This window comes from Podarcis melisellensis, assembly GCF_964234715.1.
Source record: "Podarcis melisellensis genome assembly, chromosome: 7".
NCBI lineage: Eukaryota > Metazoa > Chordata > Lepidosauria > Squamata > Lacertidae > Podarcis > Podarcis melisellensis.
Window position 1 is genome coordinate 87,567,083 of NC_138539.1, and position 15,845 is coordinate 87,582,927.

The 15,845-nt window shown below is 45.0% G+C and overlaps 1 protein-coding gene across 1 annotated transcript in view; it reads left to right on the forward strand.

The window, feature by feature from the left end:
• The window catches only part of PFDN1 (prefoldin subunit 1), a 29,287-nt gene that overhangs the window by 7,582 nt on the left and 5,860 nt on the right, over positions 1-15,845 (forward strand). Inside the window, exon 3 of the mRNA XM_081917945.1 lies at positions 9,379-9,463. Coding sequence (XP_081774071.1) covers positions 9,379-9,463 — 85 coding nt within the window. The remainder of the gene's footprint in view (positions 1-9,378; positions 9,464-15,845) is intronic.

Below are 15,845 nucleotides of genomic sequence, written 5' to 3' on the forward strand. Positions count from 1 at the left end.
TGGTGTTCCTGAAATTTGGGGTGATCATTGCTCTGTTTCCCACTTAACCTGGGCAACATTTTGGTGTCCGTGGAGCACTAGTACAGCAACCCAATGACTAATCTTGCAGCAGTGCAGATAATGAGGCTGAGCTTAAGCAGCACCTGTGTAAACCTTGTTCCATGACTGGAATTCTAGCTGCAGGTCTTACAGTCTGCCCTGTGCACAACAGATTACAGTGGTACCTCGGGTTAAGTACTTAATTTGTTCCGGAGGTCCGTTCTTAACCTGAAACTGTTCTTAACCTGAAGCACCACTTTAGCTAATGGGGCCTCCTGCTGCCGCCGCGCCGCCAGAGCACGATTTCTGTTCTCATCCTGAAGCAAAGTTCTTAACTGAGGTACTATTTCTGGGTTAGCGGAGTCTGTAACCTGAAGCGTATGTAACCTGAAGCGTTTGTAACCCGAGGTACCGCTGTATAGGACTGACTCCCTATAACTGAACAGTTCCAGTGAAAAAGTTTTTTATTTCAGTTTTAACGTCTCAAGATAAGAAATTCCATGAGCTTTACAATGTGTGGAATATAAGTATTCTGACAAGTTCTTTTAATTATCTGTGTGCTCAGATGGTGTAAAGGGAAACATCTGCAAAGATTCAGACAGGACCACTGTGCATTTTGAACTTTCATCATACTTCTCAAAGTAAAATGTTGACGTCAGTTCACAAATAGCTTAAGCAGCAAAACTAGACATTGGTGTGGATGAGTGTATCAGGCTACATAACAAGTCTTTCAAAAGAATATGAACTCACAGAATTAAAATGTACTGGCAAGATGCCAGAAGCCTGCACTATCTTCTGAGCAACGGATACTAGTTGCTTATAGTATGCACCAATTCATCATTCCCCACCATGCACTGCTAGCTTTCTTTGTATAAATAGTATTGTTCTTGTCAATACTTTTTAGGGCTGGATGCCTAAAAACCTGTATTTTGGATGCATTATTTTATATAGGTATTGGCTTGAATTTTTAAAAATTCACAGAAGGGAAGTTTCCTGTCTTTGCCTGTTTCTCTGCAGCCACATTTAACCCTCAAAAATTCTCTCTGTAGGGTTAGTGGATCCTTCTGAACAATGTGGGATTGGACACTTCTGAGGGAGTGAGGAATTGACAACAAATAGATGGAGATCCACCATATTTAGGCTGATCTTTCCCTCTGCCTGCATTCCACCCCACATTGTTCAGGAACCACCCGTGACTTTCCAAAGAGATCTTTATGGTGGGTTGTAGTTGCAGTAGAGGCAGGAGTAAGAAATTTCATTACTGTGAACTTTCTCAAGTTTACTTAATCTAGGATTCAAGCCATTGTATACATGTATCAGCCTTCCCCAATCGTGTGCTCTCCAGATGTTTTGTGTTGCAGCTCAGTGGGCAGTGAGCAGGGATGTAACCTAAAACATCCGAAGAGCACCAGTTTGGGAAAAATTGGTGCATATTGTGAAGAAGATGGTTTTAGATGAATCACCACCATGCATATTGTGATGGACAGCTGAGTCAGGCCAGAGTCAAATTCTAATTAATTCTTAGACTCTCTAAGTCTAATTACAGTGGTGCCTCGCAAGACGAAATTAATTCGTTCCGCAAGTCTCTTCGTCTTGCGAGTTTTTCGTCTTGCGATGCACGGTTTTCCATAGGAATGCATTGAAAATCAATTAATGCGTTCCTATGGAAACCGCCTTCCCCCGACCTCTTCTGGCTGGCGGCATTTTAAAATCGCCCGGGACAGCGGAGGACTTCTCCGCTGTCCGGGGCGATTTAAAAGCCCCTGGGAAGGCAGGCAGGGGGGACAAAGACTTTTGCCCCCCCCCGCCTGCCTTCAGAAAAGGTCCAGGACAGGCGCGGACCTCTCCGCAAGCAGCGCGCTCCTTGCGGAGAGTTGCAAGCGCGCCCAGGCTTTCCCGCCCCGCCGCCGGCTTCGGGACATGGTTCCGATGCCAGGCGGCGGGGGGAGGCTTTCTCGCCCCGTCGCCCGGCATCGGGACATGGTTCCGATGCCAGGCGGCGGCGGGAGGCTTTCTCGCCCCGTCGCCCGGCATCGGGACGATGCCCTGAAGCCGGGCGGCGGGGGGAGGCTTTCCCGCCCCGTCGCCCGGCATCGGGACGATGCCCCGAAGCTGGGCGGCGGGGGGAGGCGTTCCCGCCCGGCCGCCCGGCATCGGGACGATGCCCCGAAGCCGGGCGGCGGGGGGAGGCTTTCCCGCCCCGCCGCCCGGCATCGGGACGATGCCCCGAAGCCGGGCGGCGGGGGGAGGCTTTCCCGCCCCGCCGCCCGGCATCGGGACATGGTTCCGATGCCGGGCGGGGGGAGGCTTTCCCGCCCCGCCGCCCGGCATCGGGACATGGTTCCGATGCCAGGCGGCGGGGGGAGGCTTTCTCGCCCCGTCGCCCGGCATCGGGACATGGTTCCGATGCCAGGCGGCGGGGGGAGGCTTTCTCGCCCCGTCGCCCGGCATCGGGACATGGTTCCGATGCCAGGCGGCGGGGGGAGGCTTTCTCGCCCCGTCGCCCGGCATCGGGACGATGCCCCGAAGCCGGGCGGCGGGGGGAGGCTTTCCCGCCCCGTCGCCCGGCATCGGGACGATGCCCCGAAGCCAGGCGGCGGGGGGAGGCGTTCCTGCCCGGCCGCCCGGCATCGGGACGATGCCCCGAAGCCGGGCGGCGGGGGGAGCCTTTCCCGCCCCGCCGCCCGGCATCGGGACGATGCCCCGAAGCCGGGCGGCGGGGGGAGGCTTTCCCGCCCCGTCGCCCGGCATCGGGACGATGCCCCGAAGCCGGGTGGCGGGGGGAGGCGTTCCTGCCCGGCCGCCCGGCATCGGGACGATGCCCCGAAGCCGGGCGGCGGGGGGAGGCTTCAAAAGCCGTCCGGGGGCTTTTAAATCGCCCCGGACAGTCCCGGGGTGATTTAAAAGCCCACGGTTAGGCAGGCAGGGGGGGCAAAGACTTTTGCCCCCCGCCCGCCTTGGGAAGAGGTCCAGGACCTCTTCCCAAGGCGGGCGGGGGGGGCAAAAGTCTTTGCCCCCCCTGCCTGCCTTCAAAAGCCGTCCGGGATAGCGGGAAGCGCTTCCCTGCTATCCCGGACCGCTTTTAAAATGCTGGCGGTGGGGAGCAAAGCCTTTCGCCCCCGCCGGCCTTCCTGGACCTCTTCTGAAGTCCGGAGGGGGGGAAAAGGCTTTGCTCCCCACCGCCAGCATTTAAAAAAAGGTCCCCGAGATTTCCCTATGGGCTTTCGTCTTGCGATGCAAGCCCATAGGGAAAATCGTCTAGCGAAGCGTCGCAAAACCCGAAAAACCCTTTCGTCTTGCGGGTTTTTCGTCTTGCGAGGCATTCGTCTTGCGGGGCACCACTGTACAGATAGGTAGCCGTGCTGGTCTGCCATAGTCAAAACAAAACAAAATTCCTTCCAGTAGCACCTTAAAGACCAACTCAGTTAGTTCTTGGTATGAGCTTTCGTGTGCATGCACACTTCTTCAGATACAATGCCGCTGTAAAAACACGCTGATACCCGGACCGTCCACGGGCCGGGTTGAGAAGGTGATTGGGCTGCACCCGGCCCCCGGGCCTTAGGTTGCATACCCCTGGTTTAGTGTCTTGGGAGAGTATTCAGACAGGAGTTAACTGGAGGGCTGAGTTGGAGCCAGGAGAAGTAGAAGCTGTGAGGAGGATACAGACTACTTGGGTCACACAGGAGGAGAGAGATCTTCTAGATAGAGAAGAATCCCAAGCCAGTTAAGAGGGGTGTGCAGATCCCCTGTGTCTGTTATACTGCTAGAAGTATTTCAAACTGTGATTGATAAAAGGTTGGAAAACTGACAGAAAGTACCACCTTGTTTAAGAACCATAGTATTAAGCTGTAACACCCATGCAACAGCTACGTTAAGAAACTGAAGTGAAATAACTTGAAATAAACTAAGCATTTACCAACTAGTCTAGAAACCTGTAACACCAAACTGAAGAGTAATAACTGAAAATAAGCAACTGAAGTTTAAAAGAAGCTGTGTGTTTACTACCCTTTGTGAAGCTTGTAACATCCATTTTCATATAATCATTAATAAGTTAACTGTTTTCTGAAAGAACTTTTATCTCCTGACAAAGAATTGGTTTTACCAACATTGTTCTGTATAATAAACCTTTCTTATTTGTTCAACTCATGCAAAAACACTAGATATCCTGTGTTGGTTATAGAGTATATGGGGTCTATGGAGGGGGGTTCGCATCTTCGCATCATTCTGGTGGCAGAGGGGGGAACAGCTGCACATATACAGTAATGTAGGTCAGATTGGCTATCAAGATATAGCCATCAAGGGGAACAGTCTTGTTGGTACATAAGAAGTGACTTAGCAGAGATTGACTTCAGGTGTAGCTTGCCATCTATATTTTCCATTGTTGTCTTATAGACTTCTTCTTTGGCAATCACTCGTAGGTGAATAAGATTGTCTTCCATGAACACAGTCTTAACAGTGTGTTTGTAAGTGGAGACCAATTCTGGATTCACATGTCCTTCCACAGTGGGGGCATAGGTTTCTGGGCAGGAGTTGATCATGGTGAGGGTTTGCCAAACGTGCCTTTCTCTTAGCACGTTTCTCCTTTTCGTCCTGAGTTTGACATCTTCAAAGTCCATGACACCTTTGGTAAAGGCTGTTCTCCATGTTTCACAAGCATACAGTAAAGTTGGTAGCACAATAGCTTTGTAAACAAGCATTTTGGTTTCCCTGCGAGTGTCCTGGTCCTCAAACACTCTACACTTCAACTGAGAGAAAGCTGCACTCCCAGAGTTCAGGCGATGCTGGATTTCAGCATCTGTGTCAGCTATTGTGGAAAGATAACTGCCCAGATAGGAGAAGTGACTGACACTTTTCCAACGTTACACCATTGAGTTGGATTTGTAGTGCTGCAGAGGGGTTGTTTTGGGCTTGTTATAGAATCATAGTGACAGAAGGAACCTTGGAGGTCATTATTCCAATGCCTTCTCAATGTAGGATTCTTTTTCTAAAGCGAGGAAGGATGCGCCCGCAGCATTCCTGACAGATGGCTTTTCAGTCTCTACTTCAATACAGCCAATGAAGGAAAGCCCACCACTCCCTGACACAGTCTGGTTCATTGTTGATTATCTCTTAGTGTGAGGGTTAGGGTTAGGGTTAAATTAAAACCTTCTTTCTTGCAACTTCCACCTACTGGTTCTGTCACTGAAACAGTGAAGAACATGCCTGCTCCATCTTCTGTGAGACTGCCCTTTAGATATTTTAAGACCATCATGTTCTTCTCTGGGCTAAACATACCCAGTTCTTTCAATCACATTGGATTGCATTAGCTAATCAAGCAGCCACATAGTTCTGCTGACTCATTCAACTTATGGTCAGTTAAAACACTTAGATCCTTTTCATATGCACAGTGAGCCCACAACTCAAATGTAATCTACTTATGCAATCATGACCTTAGGCACATGACTGCTATATATATAAATAAATAAATGGGGAAAACCCATTTAAGCACTTACTGGGCTCTGGGAAGGTTGTTTCAGGTCTCTGGAAGCATGCCAGGGTCCTTGTGTTACCTTCCCAGAGCCCAGTAAGCAAGGCTGAGGGCAAAGTCTGCCCCAGAAAGGTAAGGATGGTTGTTCAGGGCAGGGGGTGGTTGCAGAGGTTTGTGGCTTTACATGATTTTACCTTTGTGCATGGACCCCTGGAACTGAACCATTGTGTAAGTGGTTGGCCCACTGTATTGCTTCCAAGCCAGGTCTCTCACATCTCACACTCGTGCCTCTGATTCAGAATCAAACAGAAGCACAAAGGTCACTTCTGTTATCAACTGACAGGCCTTATGATTAACAGTGGAGGCCCTGTTAGTGGGCTGCCTTGCGTCGGATAAAAGATACTGTTTTTGGCAACCTTGAAATCAACTCACTGCGAGGATATATGCTGGGGATTTAAGTTCTGCCTGCACAGAGACATCGGACTGTATTTGCCACCTCAGGGGTAATTGCGAAGCTTACAAGTTCAGCATCCAGAACAGCACCTTGGAGAGCTCCTAGTGACGCTGCCCTGTTGGGGTTTCTTCCCTCATCACAACATGGACAATTGTTGCCGCCACAAGGGCCTGGAACCACCCAAAGTTTCCAATCTTGTTTAAGGAGGAGTGCTTTTTAGTGTTATTCCTGGTTAATATTAGTATCCATCTAATATTCAACCCTTGTTAAAAATGAGATGATTTTTAAATATTATGCAATCAGTTGTGAAATGCAACAATCCTGCATCTCCCCAAAATATTTGCAGTTAAGAAAAATCGTCTATAGTTTAGCGATGAAGTATGGCCGTTGCTGAGAATAACAGTTTGAAAGTTTGTTGTTGAATATTTTTACACAAAAACTATTGAGCAAGTTATACAGAATGCTCATTGATAAAAATATTTCAGCAAACACTTGTAAATAAAATAGAAAAAAAGATTTGAGACATGAGGTATCACTAGACATAAGGAAATGATTATGGCAATTTGTTTAACAAGCTATTAGTATAAATTTGAAAGGAAACTTTTATTAAAAAATATTAAATGTATAATTGCATCAAAGGGGAGCAAATAATATAATATGGAGTTTTAAGACAATTAATATTGATATGTATCATATTTTGGTCCTCTCCTAAAAGAACCTTCGGGGCAGCTATATTAAAAGAAAGTGAAACTGTAACTGGAGGTGAAATATTGGCATATCGATTAGTTACATTATTTGGTTATGGTAAAGATTTATTGTATTGGATGATAGAGAAATGGTATCTTTTAACAGCTATCTGCATAATGGTTTGTCATCATTGAAAATAAATGGAGTATGCCATTAGATCAGGCATAGGCAAACTCGGCCCTCCAGATGTTTTGGGACTACATCTCCCATCATCCCTAGCTAACAGGACCAGTTGGCAGGGATGATGGGAATTGTAGTCCCAAAACATCTGGAGGGCGAGTTTGCCTATGCCTGCATTAGATTATTGAACGTTAAGGGTTTGGGAGATAGTTAGGGTGAAGGAAGATAGACACCCCAATGGGAAAGGGCTGTTGCTTAATGGCGGAGGAACTGCCTTGTATGCAGAATGCAGATGGTCCAATTGCCACCATCTCCAGGTAACAATCATGGAGATCTGCTGCCCACCAGTATAGACCATACTGAACTAGATGGACATCATGTGAGACCTATTCCTCTTCAGTCATATTTTTATTGAAAGGTTTAGTGTTTTTATCATGCGCTGGTATTACCAGGATACAAGAAAATGTTGAACTATACATATTATTAGAAACAAATGTAAATGTAAGAGTATTATGGATTGATTTCATACTAAATACTTTTAAATGCTAAATAAATTAACACATTTAATGAATTAACACATTAAATAAATGTATGTATGTATGTATGTAAAAATGGGAGGCAGGCGATGTGGGATTCACATGAGAAAAGAAAGGGGCTAGAGGCAAAGTGCTGCAAGGGAAGGGGCTGTATGATCCTACAGGCCTTTGTTGCTCACGTAGCCACAGTTAGAAGATGTGTTCCAGCACAAGCCCTGGCATAGGCAACAAGCCTACAAAGGCTAAACTATACTTTTGTTTGGTGTTTGTTGCATGAAAGGATGCTGGAAACGAAGGCAGAAAGGAAGTGGAAGTCTTGATGCATTAATTCTGTTTTGATGCTGGGATGCATCTTGTTATAATGCAGCTTTAGTCTTAAATTTTCAAAAAAAATTTACATGTTCTGTAGTGTAAAGTGTAAATTGAACCCCTTTATAAATGGATATTCATAAGGTTTGCCTTCCCCCTAATTCTGCCCTGGTAGTGTTTCAGAGCCAAACCCTTTCTTCCTTTGTCAATGCCATGTTATTTCAAGCACTTTCATAGAGGTGCTCCACAATATTTTTTAAGACATTGAACAATGGTATAAATCTACCCTCTAGTTAAGTGTCTAGCAATGCAAGAAGTCCCATTTGGAAGCTGTATGGTTATTTCTGTTTACTTAAGTAATATAATATGTTGGAGCTCTAGACCAGCCCTGCCCCCTGGCAAGTTAATGGAAATATTAGATGTAAGGCAAATTACGTTCCATACCTTCAGAACAGGTATCTCCTGGAAAAAACCTGCCTGCCCCTATGCCTTTTACAAGAAGTTTAACAGGTGATATCCTCCCCTCATCACTGTGCCTTCATGCTGGGGAAAGCTTCAACTGTCAAATTTCTGCATGCCCCACTGCTGTAAAGGTAAAGGAGCAAGATCAGTGGGAAAAGGTGGCAACAGTAGAGGCAGGTATGCACCTGTCTGCTCAACTTTTCAGTGTCTGTGTATCAGTAGTAAACTGAGCAATAGTCCTCCTTTCTGGCAGGTCATATCACATTTCTAGGGCGTTGTACAACAAGGTTCCTAGGACAATCTTGTCCTAATCAGTTTATTACATAACTAATTGATGCATGACTGCTGATGTGCAGGTAATTTTGGACCCGGAAGAAGGTGGATTGGGGATGGGTGGGCTTATGCGTGTTCCACTGACATGCATGGGGGCAAAGAATGCAGCCCCAGCGCAAATAGGGGTGGTGGTGTCTCTAGTTTCGTGTGGATGTGGTGGATGTCAGCCCACTGTTCTTGGCAGCTCTTGGTAAAATGGTGTTAAAATAAAAGCATTAAAATATGGAAAGCAGACATCACAATAAGACAACCCGCAATAAAAGTAAAGTGTCATAAACCACCGAAATATGCAACAGCACCAGTACTAGAGAGCCAAAAATGATTCAATTGACTATTGGGGGGTTGTGGACTTTCTGTCATTGATCCTTTGGTTGAGATTCCTGCATTGCAGAAGGTTTGGCTAAATGACCCTTGGGTCCCTTCTAACGATACAATCCTGTGATTTTATGATTCTATGCTATCCCCAAGGTCTATCCCCAAGGAAAGAAGAAGAGAGGCAAATCTTGGGAGGTTACTATCGCCAGCATCAAGCCTGAAGGGTGTAGACTGTTGGGTACCCATGGTGAGGCTTGCATAATGCCTCTAATTATGAGGAAAATCTTGGAGGGGAAAATAGGGAGCGGTTGTTTTTCATGGTGTTACAAATGGCAAGGGAGGACTGGATGATCATCAGGGATTATGGAAAACGTAGTTCAGCAACATCTGGCAGTCCTGCTGTAGAGAATATCCAGAAGCCTTTCCCAGTAGAGGTTCATAAGACAAGCTGACTTTATGCTCTGAATGGAAGACAAGCCTGTCAGTGTAGAATTCAGTGTCCTTTTCATTAAGATTTTATTTGGTTATTTACAGCACCAACTCATGAATGCTGAATATACTGCCATATTCTTTTCCCTTTCTTTCACACTTTGTAGGTTTATCCTTCAGTCCAAAGGAGTAATTCACAGCCAACTCTTAGACAAACAAAAAATAGCGGAAGAGAAAATTAAGGAATTAGAGGTAAGTTTGGGGTTGGTAAAATGGCAGCTATTTATTGCATTTTTTGTTTTCTGTTTTATACTGCCTTTTGTCCCAACGCAGACTTAACTTACACCTGCTTGCTTCATGCCAGTAAGGATTGCTCCCTTATTGTCTCAACGGAAGTGATGCTAGAGGTTAACTGAACAGTGCTGTTTCTTCATCACTTGTGAGTTGACAATGTGAACCATGTTAATGTTTGTAATAAGTTATTGCTCACAATTGTATTTGAGGAACAAGAGGCTTGTGGTTTTCATTTATTAACCCCCTAATTGGTCACATGGAGATCACCAGCATCTCACTCTCAGTGGGCAAATTTGTAGTGCCTGCATATCCTCAAGCTGCAGCAGTCTAGGAGCAGGTACTGAAATGGGCAGAGATCTCATCCACTGCAGAAAAGAATATGAAAAGGCAGACATGCCAAACACCCTTTTGATAACTTCTTGTAGGATTGTTTCAGCTTCGGAGCTTTCAGTCATACCCAAATCAGTGAGTTGTTCACCTTAACATTTCCTTGGCAAAAATATTGGCATGGCAAATATATTCTTGGTGTTCAGTATTTAAAAAAAGGACTTGTAGTGAGAGCGAGCTTCTGGCAATTTCCTAGTCTTTGAACATCTATTTTTAGCTATTTTAATGGAAAGGAGGGAATAGATACGTTCAGGAACAACTGTGTTAATGATATGAAGCAAGCTAACATTTTAATAACATTTGGGGCTGAATGTCAGGTCTCATCAAATAAAGACAAAGTCTTCTTGACTCGGCAGCTAAGGACATCCTTGGCGGCCAGTGCAGGTCAGATGCCCTAGAGGAAAAATGGCAGACATATTAGAGCTATATTTGTTCCTCTTTCAAAAATGCATTTGGAAATAACAGCTGTCATTTCTCCATGATGATGGCCACAGCCTCATTGCTAGAACAGTTGGCACTGGGGTTCAGGGTCAGCGTTCTGAACAAAGCTTCCTCTTTTTTTGGCTGGTTTTATAGTTAGCTTTGTATAATGAGTCTTCAATACATTGTGGCTTCTGTTAAGCTTCTGTTTGTGGTAGGAAATGGTACTTGACTTTTTGAACTTCCAGAGAGCTTGCTGAGCTAAACGAAACTGACTTGTGATTTGCTTGGGGGAGACAAACCATGAGCTTGAATTGGGCTGCAATGCTAAACCAAACCAAGGCTTAGCTTCCATAGCATGGTGGCAGCAGAAGTGGGAAAGAAGCAAAGCTGCCATGATTCAGCTGGCAGCAGCTGTCTGAGATCTTGGGTCAGACATCTTTCAAGGTCCCACTGAGGCCTGAGGTATTTTGTCACTGAGAGGAAGCCTGGAACCTTCACCATATACGAATGTGGCTGACCTGTGGCCCTTTCCTCAGAACTGCTTGCAGTTGTGGGAAGCATTTTTCCTGCTGATGATGTGGGCCTCTCCCACAGCCTTGACAATATTGAATATTCTTGATACCATATTGGCCCGAATATAAGCCGCACCTTTAAAATTCAAGGGAAAAAAAGGGAAAAAGACAATGCCCGAATATAAGCCACTCCCTTCACATTCTGCAGGCACTCACACCTGTTCTGTTTTACCGTATGTCTGCTTTAGCAGCGATATTGTAAAAGCCAGTTTTTGTAAGGTTGTGAATTTAAGCCGCACTTTAACTTTTCATGGTTGGAATTTGGAAAACAAGGTGTGGTTTATATTCGGGCCAATACAGTTTATTTTAAGTGTGCATGAGGGGAGGTGGGGAGAGATCTGCTTTGGAAGCATCCTAAAATAATAACAGCCCACTTTTTTTGCTTAAAAATGCTGGGAGAAACTATTTCAGGAAAGAATAATTTGATTTCATTGTGGTACATGATAGTGCTTTGTGTTTCAGTGTGGCATTTGAGAAAAAACAAGTTTTCTGATGCTGTAAAGACATGGAAAACACCCATTTCTCCTTAGTGGAGGAAGTGATTATGGCTGTGTGTTTTCACTGTTAGTACTTGATAATCCTTCTCTCCCCCTTACTATTCTCAGCCTGCTTAGTTGTTGGGCGTTGTCAGACGAAGTGGCTAAAAATAACAAATAAGGGGGAGGCTGCTATAAGGTGGATTTCTCTACTACTGCGACTTGCTGTATTTATATTTACCATATGAAGGGGGAGGCTGGGCGGTGGGAGAGAGAAGGCCTGTTTGGCATTCTTGATAAATGGGATATACTGTTCCAGCCTATGGGGGCCATCTCTTGGTAGGTTTTAGAGAGCTTATGATCTAAAGTGGGTTCTTCCTTAACAAATAAGTGCAGAGTTTCATCTCATTATTCAGTTGTTAAATTTAGATATACTGCTTAAACTTAATCATTCATTTTAGAAAGGCATCTAGTTTTGGCAAAAGGCTTCAAGTAGCAGGGAACTCTCCACAATTCTGCTTGATATCTTCATTTATTTTATTTTTTTACCTTCTCCCTGTTACCGTGATGACTAATATTTTACTGCTTGGCAAGTAGAAAATCCTGTCGTCTCTTCAACAGCCCCCTCCCCCATTCAAAATGCTTTAAGGAAACTGTTTGATCAGTGAGGGCTATTCTAATCAGTCCACCAGGCCTGCTGAAGTTGCAAATTAAGAGAAGCTGTGCAGGACATGGGTGAGCCTGTGTTCCATGCTGTCCCAGTATTCTGACAGATAATTTTCTCCATAGTGGTGGGAAGCAATGAATGCATGGCTGCTGGAGCAGGGACAGAATGCTTGGCTCCAGCTGCAAAGGGGAGTAGTGTGGGAGAGTTTTAGCAGAATGCCCAGGTGTGCTGCTTACCTGGCTTCCCAGTGCTGGGGTCATGGCAGGTTACTGACAGGAGGGAAGGTGAGGCGATGGAGAGGTTGGTGCCAACACCTCCCTGCTGCCTCACCTCTTCCTCTTGGAAACTGCCCATGACTGCAGTGGTGGGAAGCTGCCCTGCCCCACCAGCCGCTACTGGAGGAGAGGTTGCAAGGTGAATGGGCATGTGCCATGGGGCAGAGCTTGCCAAGGGCCACGGGATTTAGATATACCTTCAAAATGATAATAGCTCTATGGGCTGAGAGTGGGTTATAAGGAAACTCTCTGCTCTGAATACAAATACATTGCCCAATCAGGTTTCTCTCACCTGCATATGGTTTTTAAAGCCACCTTTTGTATGTACAGAGGCTACAGTATCGTTCTAAAATACTTTCTGAACCTGTTTTTATTTTGGTCTGTCACTCTTTTCTACTGTAATTTTCTTGAGTATATGAATACGTTAAATTGAAAAGAATGTATGCACATTTTAGTGTGTTACTTTCAAAATCGGTGATTTAAAAGATTGTTCTCAATCACCTTTGTCTAAACATACTGTTTTTGGAAAATTTGTGAGATTTCCATCCTTTTGTAAGTTTCCAGTGGAGAAGGCTTTTAAAACAAGCCAACTCCCATACAGCCAAGTAAAACTGACTCTTCCCAAAGTCCCGCCATAGCAAAACACCCCTCTCCCCCTGTTTCTTTCCACCAGTATTTTAATCTGGGTTGTCTAATGTTGACACAGCTGCACAATCATGATAACATTCCTAATGAGTGATGGGAGTTTTCTGATTTCTTGATTTTCTGCCCTCTGCTTTTCCAACTTTGTTCTGTTCCAACTTTGTTCTGAGCACTTTAGAAGGGATGTCCCTCGGGTCAGTGTCAGCGGTAAAGTGCCTCTTCTTTCCCATCTGCAAAGTGTATCTCAGCTTGCTGACAGTTGGAAATATATATGCTGTTTAGGCCAAGGCCATATCAAGGATTTTGGCTCTTTAAATAAATCTATATTTTGGCACTTTTGCACCCTCCTTCCCCTGCCCCACCAAATCTGCATTGCTGCTTCTTGGTTTTCAAAATTCAGACATATTGAACAGAATGTTTCTGGGTTGTCCTAAGTGCCTTCCACTGAAAATGCATGTTTGAAATGCAGAACTACTCCTAAGTATCTGTGTCCTTGTTGATGATTAGGCTGTCTGGAGCATAGGTTTTGAAATTTGTGCTGAAATCGCTTTGTACCTAAACCTGGTCTCCATGTATTGGATCAGGATTGCCAGTAAATAGAGGATTTATTATCCACTTTTTACCCACCCATGGGTTAAACCACAGAGCCTAGGACTTGCTGATCAGAAGGTCGGCAGTTCGAATCCCCATGACAGTGTGAGCTCCCGTTGCTCGGTCCCAGCTCCTGCCCACCTAGCAGTTTGAAAGCATGTCAAAGTGCAAGTAGATAAATAGGTATTGCTCTGGTGGAAAGGTAAACGGTGTTTCCGTGCGCTGCTCTGGTTCGCCAGAAGCGGCTTAGTCATGCTGGCCACATGACCTGGAAGCTGTACGCCAGCTCCCTCGGATAATAAAGCGAGATGAGCCCCGCAACCCCAGAGTCGGTCACGACTGGACCTAATGGTCAGGGGTCCCTTTACCTTTACCTTTACCCACCTTGTATAGTGGGTTTTAGAGATCATAGAATCATAGAGTTGGAAGAGAGGTGTCTTATGCATTGTGCTGCCTGACTTCAGAGCAGTGAGATAGTAACTCATCTGATATCTCCACTTGGGATAGTTACATCTGTGATTTTTCTACAGAGCCTCACTTGCTAGTCATATATCTCACCCTCAAGGTCTTTTAACATTGCTCTAGGCCATACTTTGACAGTCATTGCACGAGTAATCTCTACTCACAGAATTAATTTCATTTGCATTTATCTCAAGTATGATGACCCACCCTACACATTCCTTGCTGCTCCTTCCTCACTTTGGTTTGCTATGCAAAACCAGAATAATAGATTTTTTTGCCTCTTCCGGGAGGAGCAGGACATGTTTAAACAGACTAGTGTGTGGCATTGCTTAGAACAGAGCTGACAAAGCTTTGACTCATCCTAGCTAAACACACCTTAGTGTTCAGGTATGTGGCTGTGATGTCACAACTTCCTGCCTGGCCCACACCGCTCCTTTTTACACACCTTTCACTTCTCTTGCAGCTAAATGTTAATAGATGGGACGAGCCCTTCCTTGTCTATTGTACATAACTGTCGGGCACATAAAAGTGTTTGCCAGGAAGGCTGGGCTCTTTATTTTACCCATAGTTGATACCTTGCTTTCAGATATGTGAAAAATGTAAGAAAGACTTAGAGCAAACAGTGCAAAAGCAGAGTCTTCAGCAGAAGAAAGATTTCCTTTGCAGTCAGAAATGGTTTCTAATAGCACACAGCTTTGAATTTACACCTGTCAATCTGTAAAAGTTGAGAAGACACTCACTAGTGTCACCAAGAGACAAAAAACCAAGATAAGGCTATGCATGTGAACAAGTGGGACTTAATTATCCAGATAATAAAGATGTGAAAGGGGGGAAATGGCTTAGTTGCTTCATTTTAATGCTTCATTTCCTTTTCCTTTTAATAAGTAATTTGGAATTAGTTCATTTGTTTTGGTTTTCCCCTCCATTTTGATGAGACATTCATCCATTCTTCTGCTGCCTGCATCCTTTGTGTTTTCCATCAAACGGCGTATTTTCTGGTGTTCTGCTGCCAGCCAGCCATGCACCAGACCTACCATATTTCAGACAGATGGGCAAAGCATGCCCGTTTTATAGACAAGTTGATTTTTTTATACACTACATTACATTTTTTTACATTAATTTCACTGGGAGACCCAGCTGTATTCCAGCTTGTCACTTGTCTGCCTGGAATTCTCAAAGGCATTTTTTCCAGAACTTGTGATACGCAGAGATGCAATAATTTTCTTCATTTGCAACATTGGGACTGGTCCGTAGGATTCAACAAGGATCATAAACAAAATTTCACAAGCTGTCTATACAGCTTGAACCCTCATGAATTGTATCTGATTTTTTTTAAAGCTGCTGCTGCTGTTTTATTTATGCCCCACCCATCTGTCTGGGTTTCCCCAGCTACTCTTGATGGCTTCCAACACACATATAAAAACATCAAACATTTAAAACTTCCTGATACAGGGCTGCCTTCAGGTGTCTTCTGAAAGTTGCATAGTTACTTGTTGCATTGTTATTTATCTCCTTGACATCTGATTGGGAGGGTGTTCCCTAGGCCAAGGCCTGCCACTGCCAAGAAGGTCCTCTGCCTGGTTCCCTGTAGCTTTGCCTCTTGCAGTGTGGCCCTTGGAGCTGGACCTCAGTTTCTGGGCCGAGCAATGGGGGTGGAGATGCTCCTTCAGGTATACTGGGTTGAGGCTGTTTAGGGCTTTAAAGGTCAACACCAACACTTTGAATTGTGCTCAGAAACATACTGGGAGCCAATGTAGGTCTTTCAGGACAGGTGTTATATGGTCTCAGCCATGGATAGGCAAACTGAGGCCCAGGGGCCAGATCCGGTCCAATCACCTTCTAAAT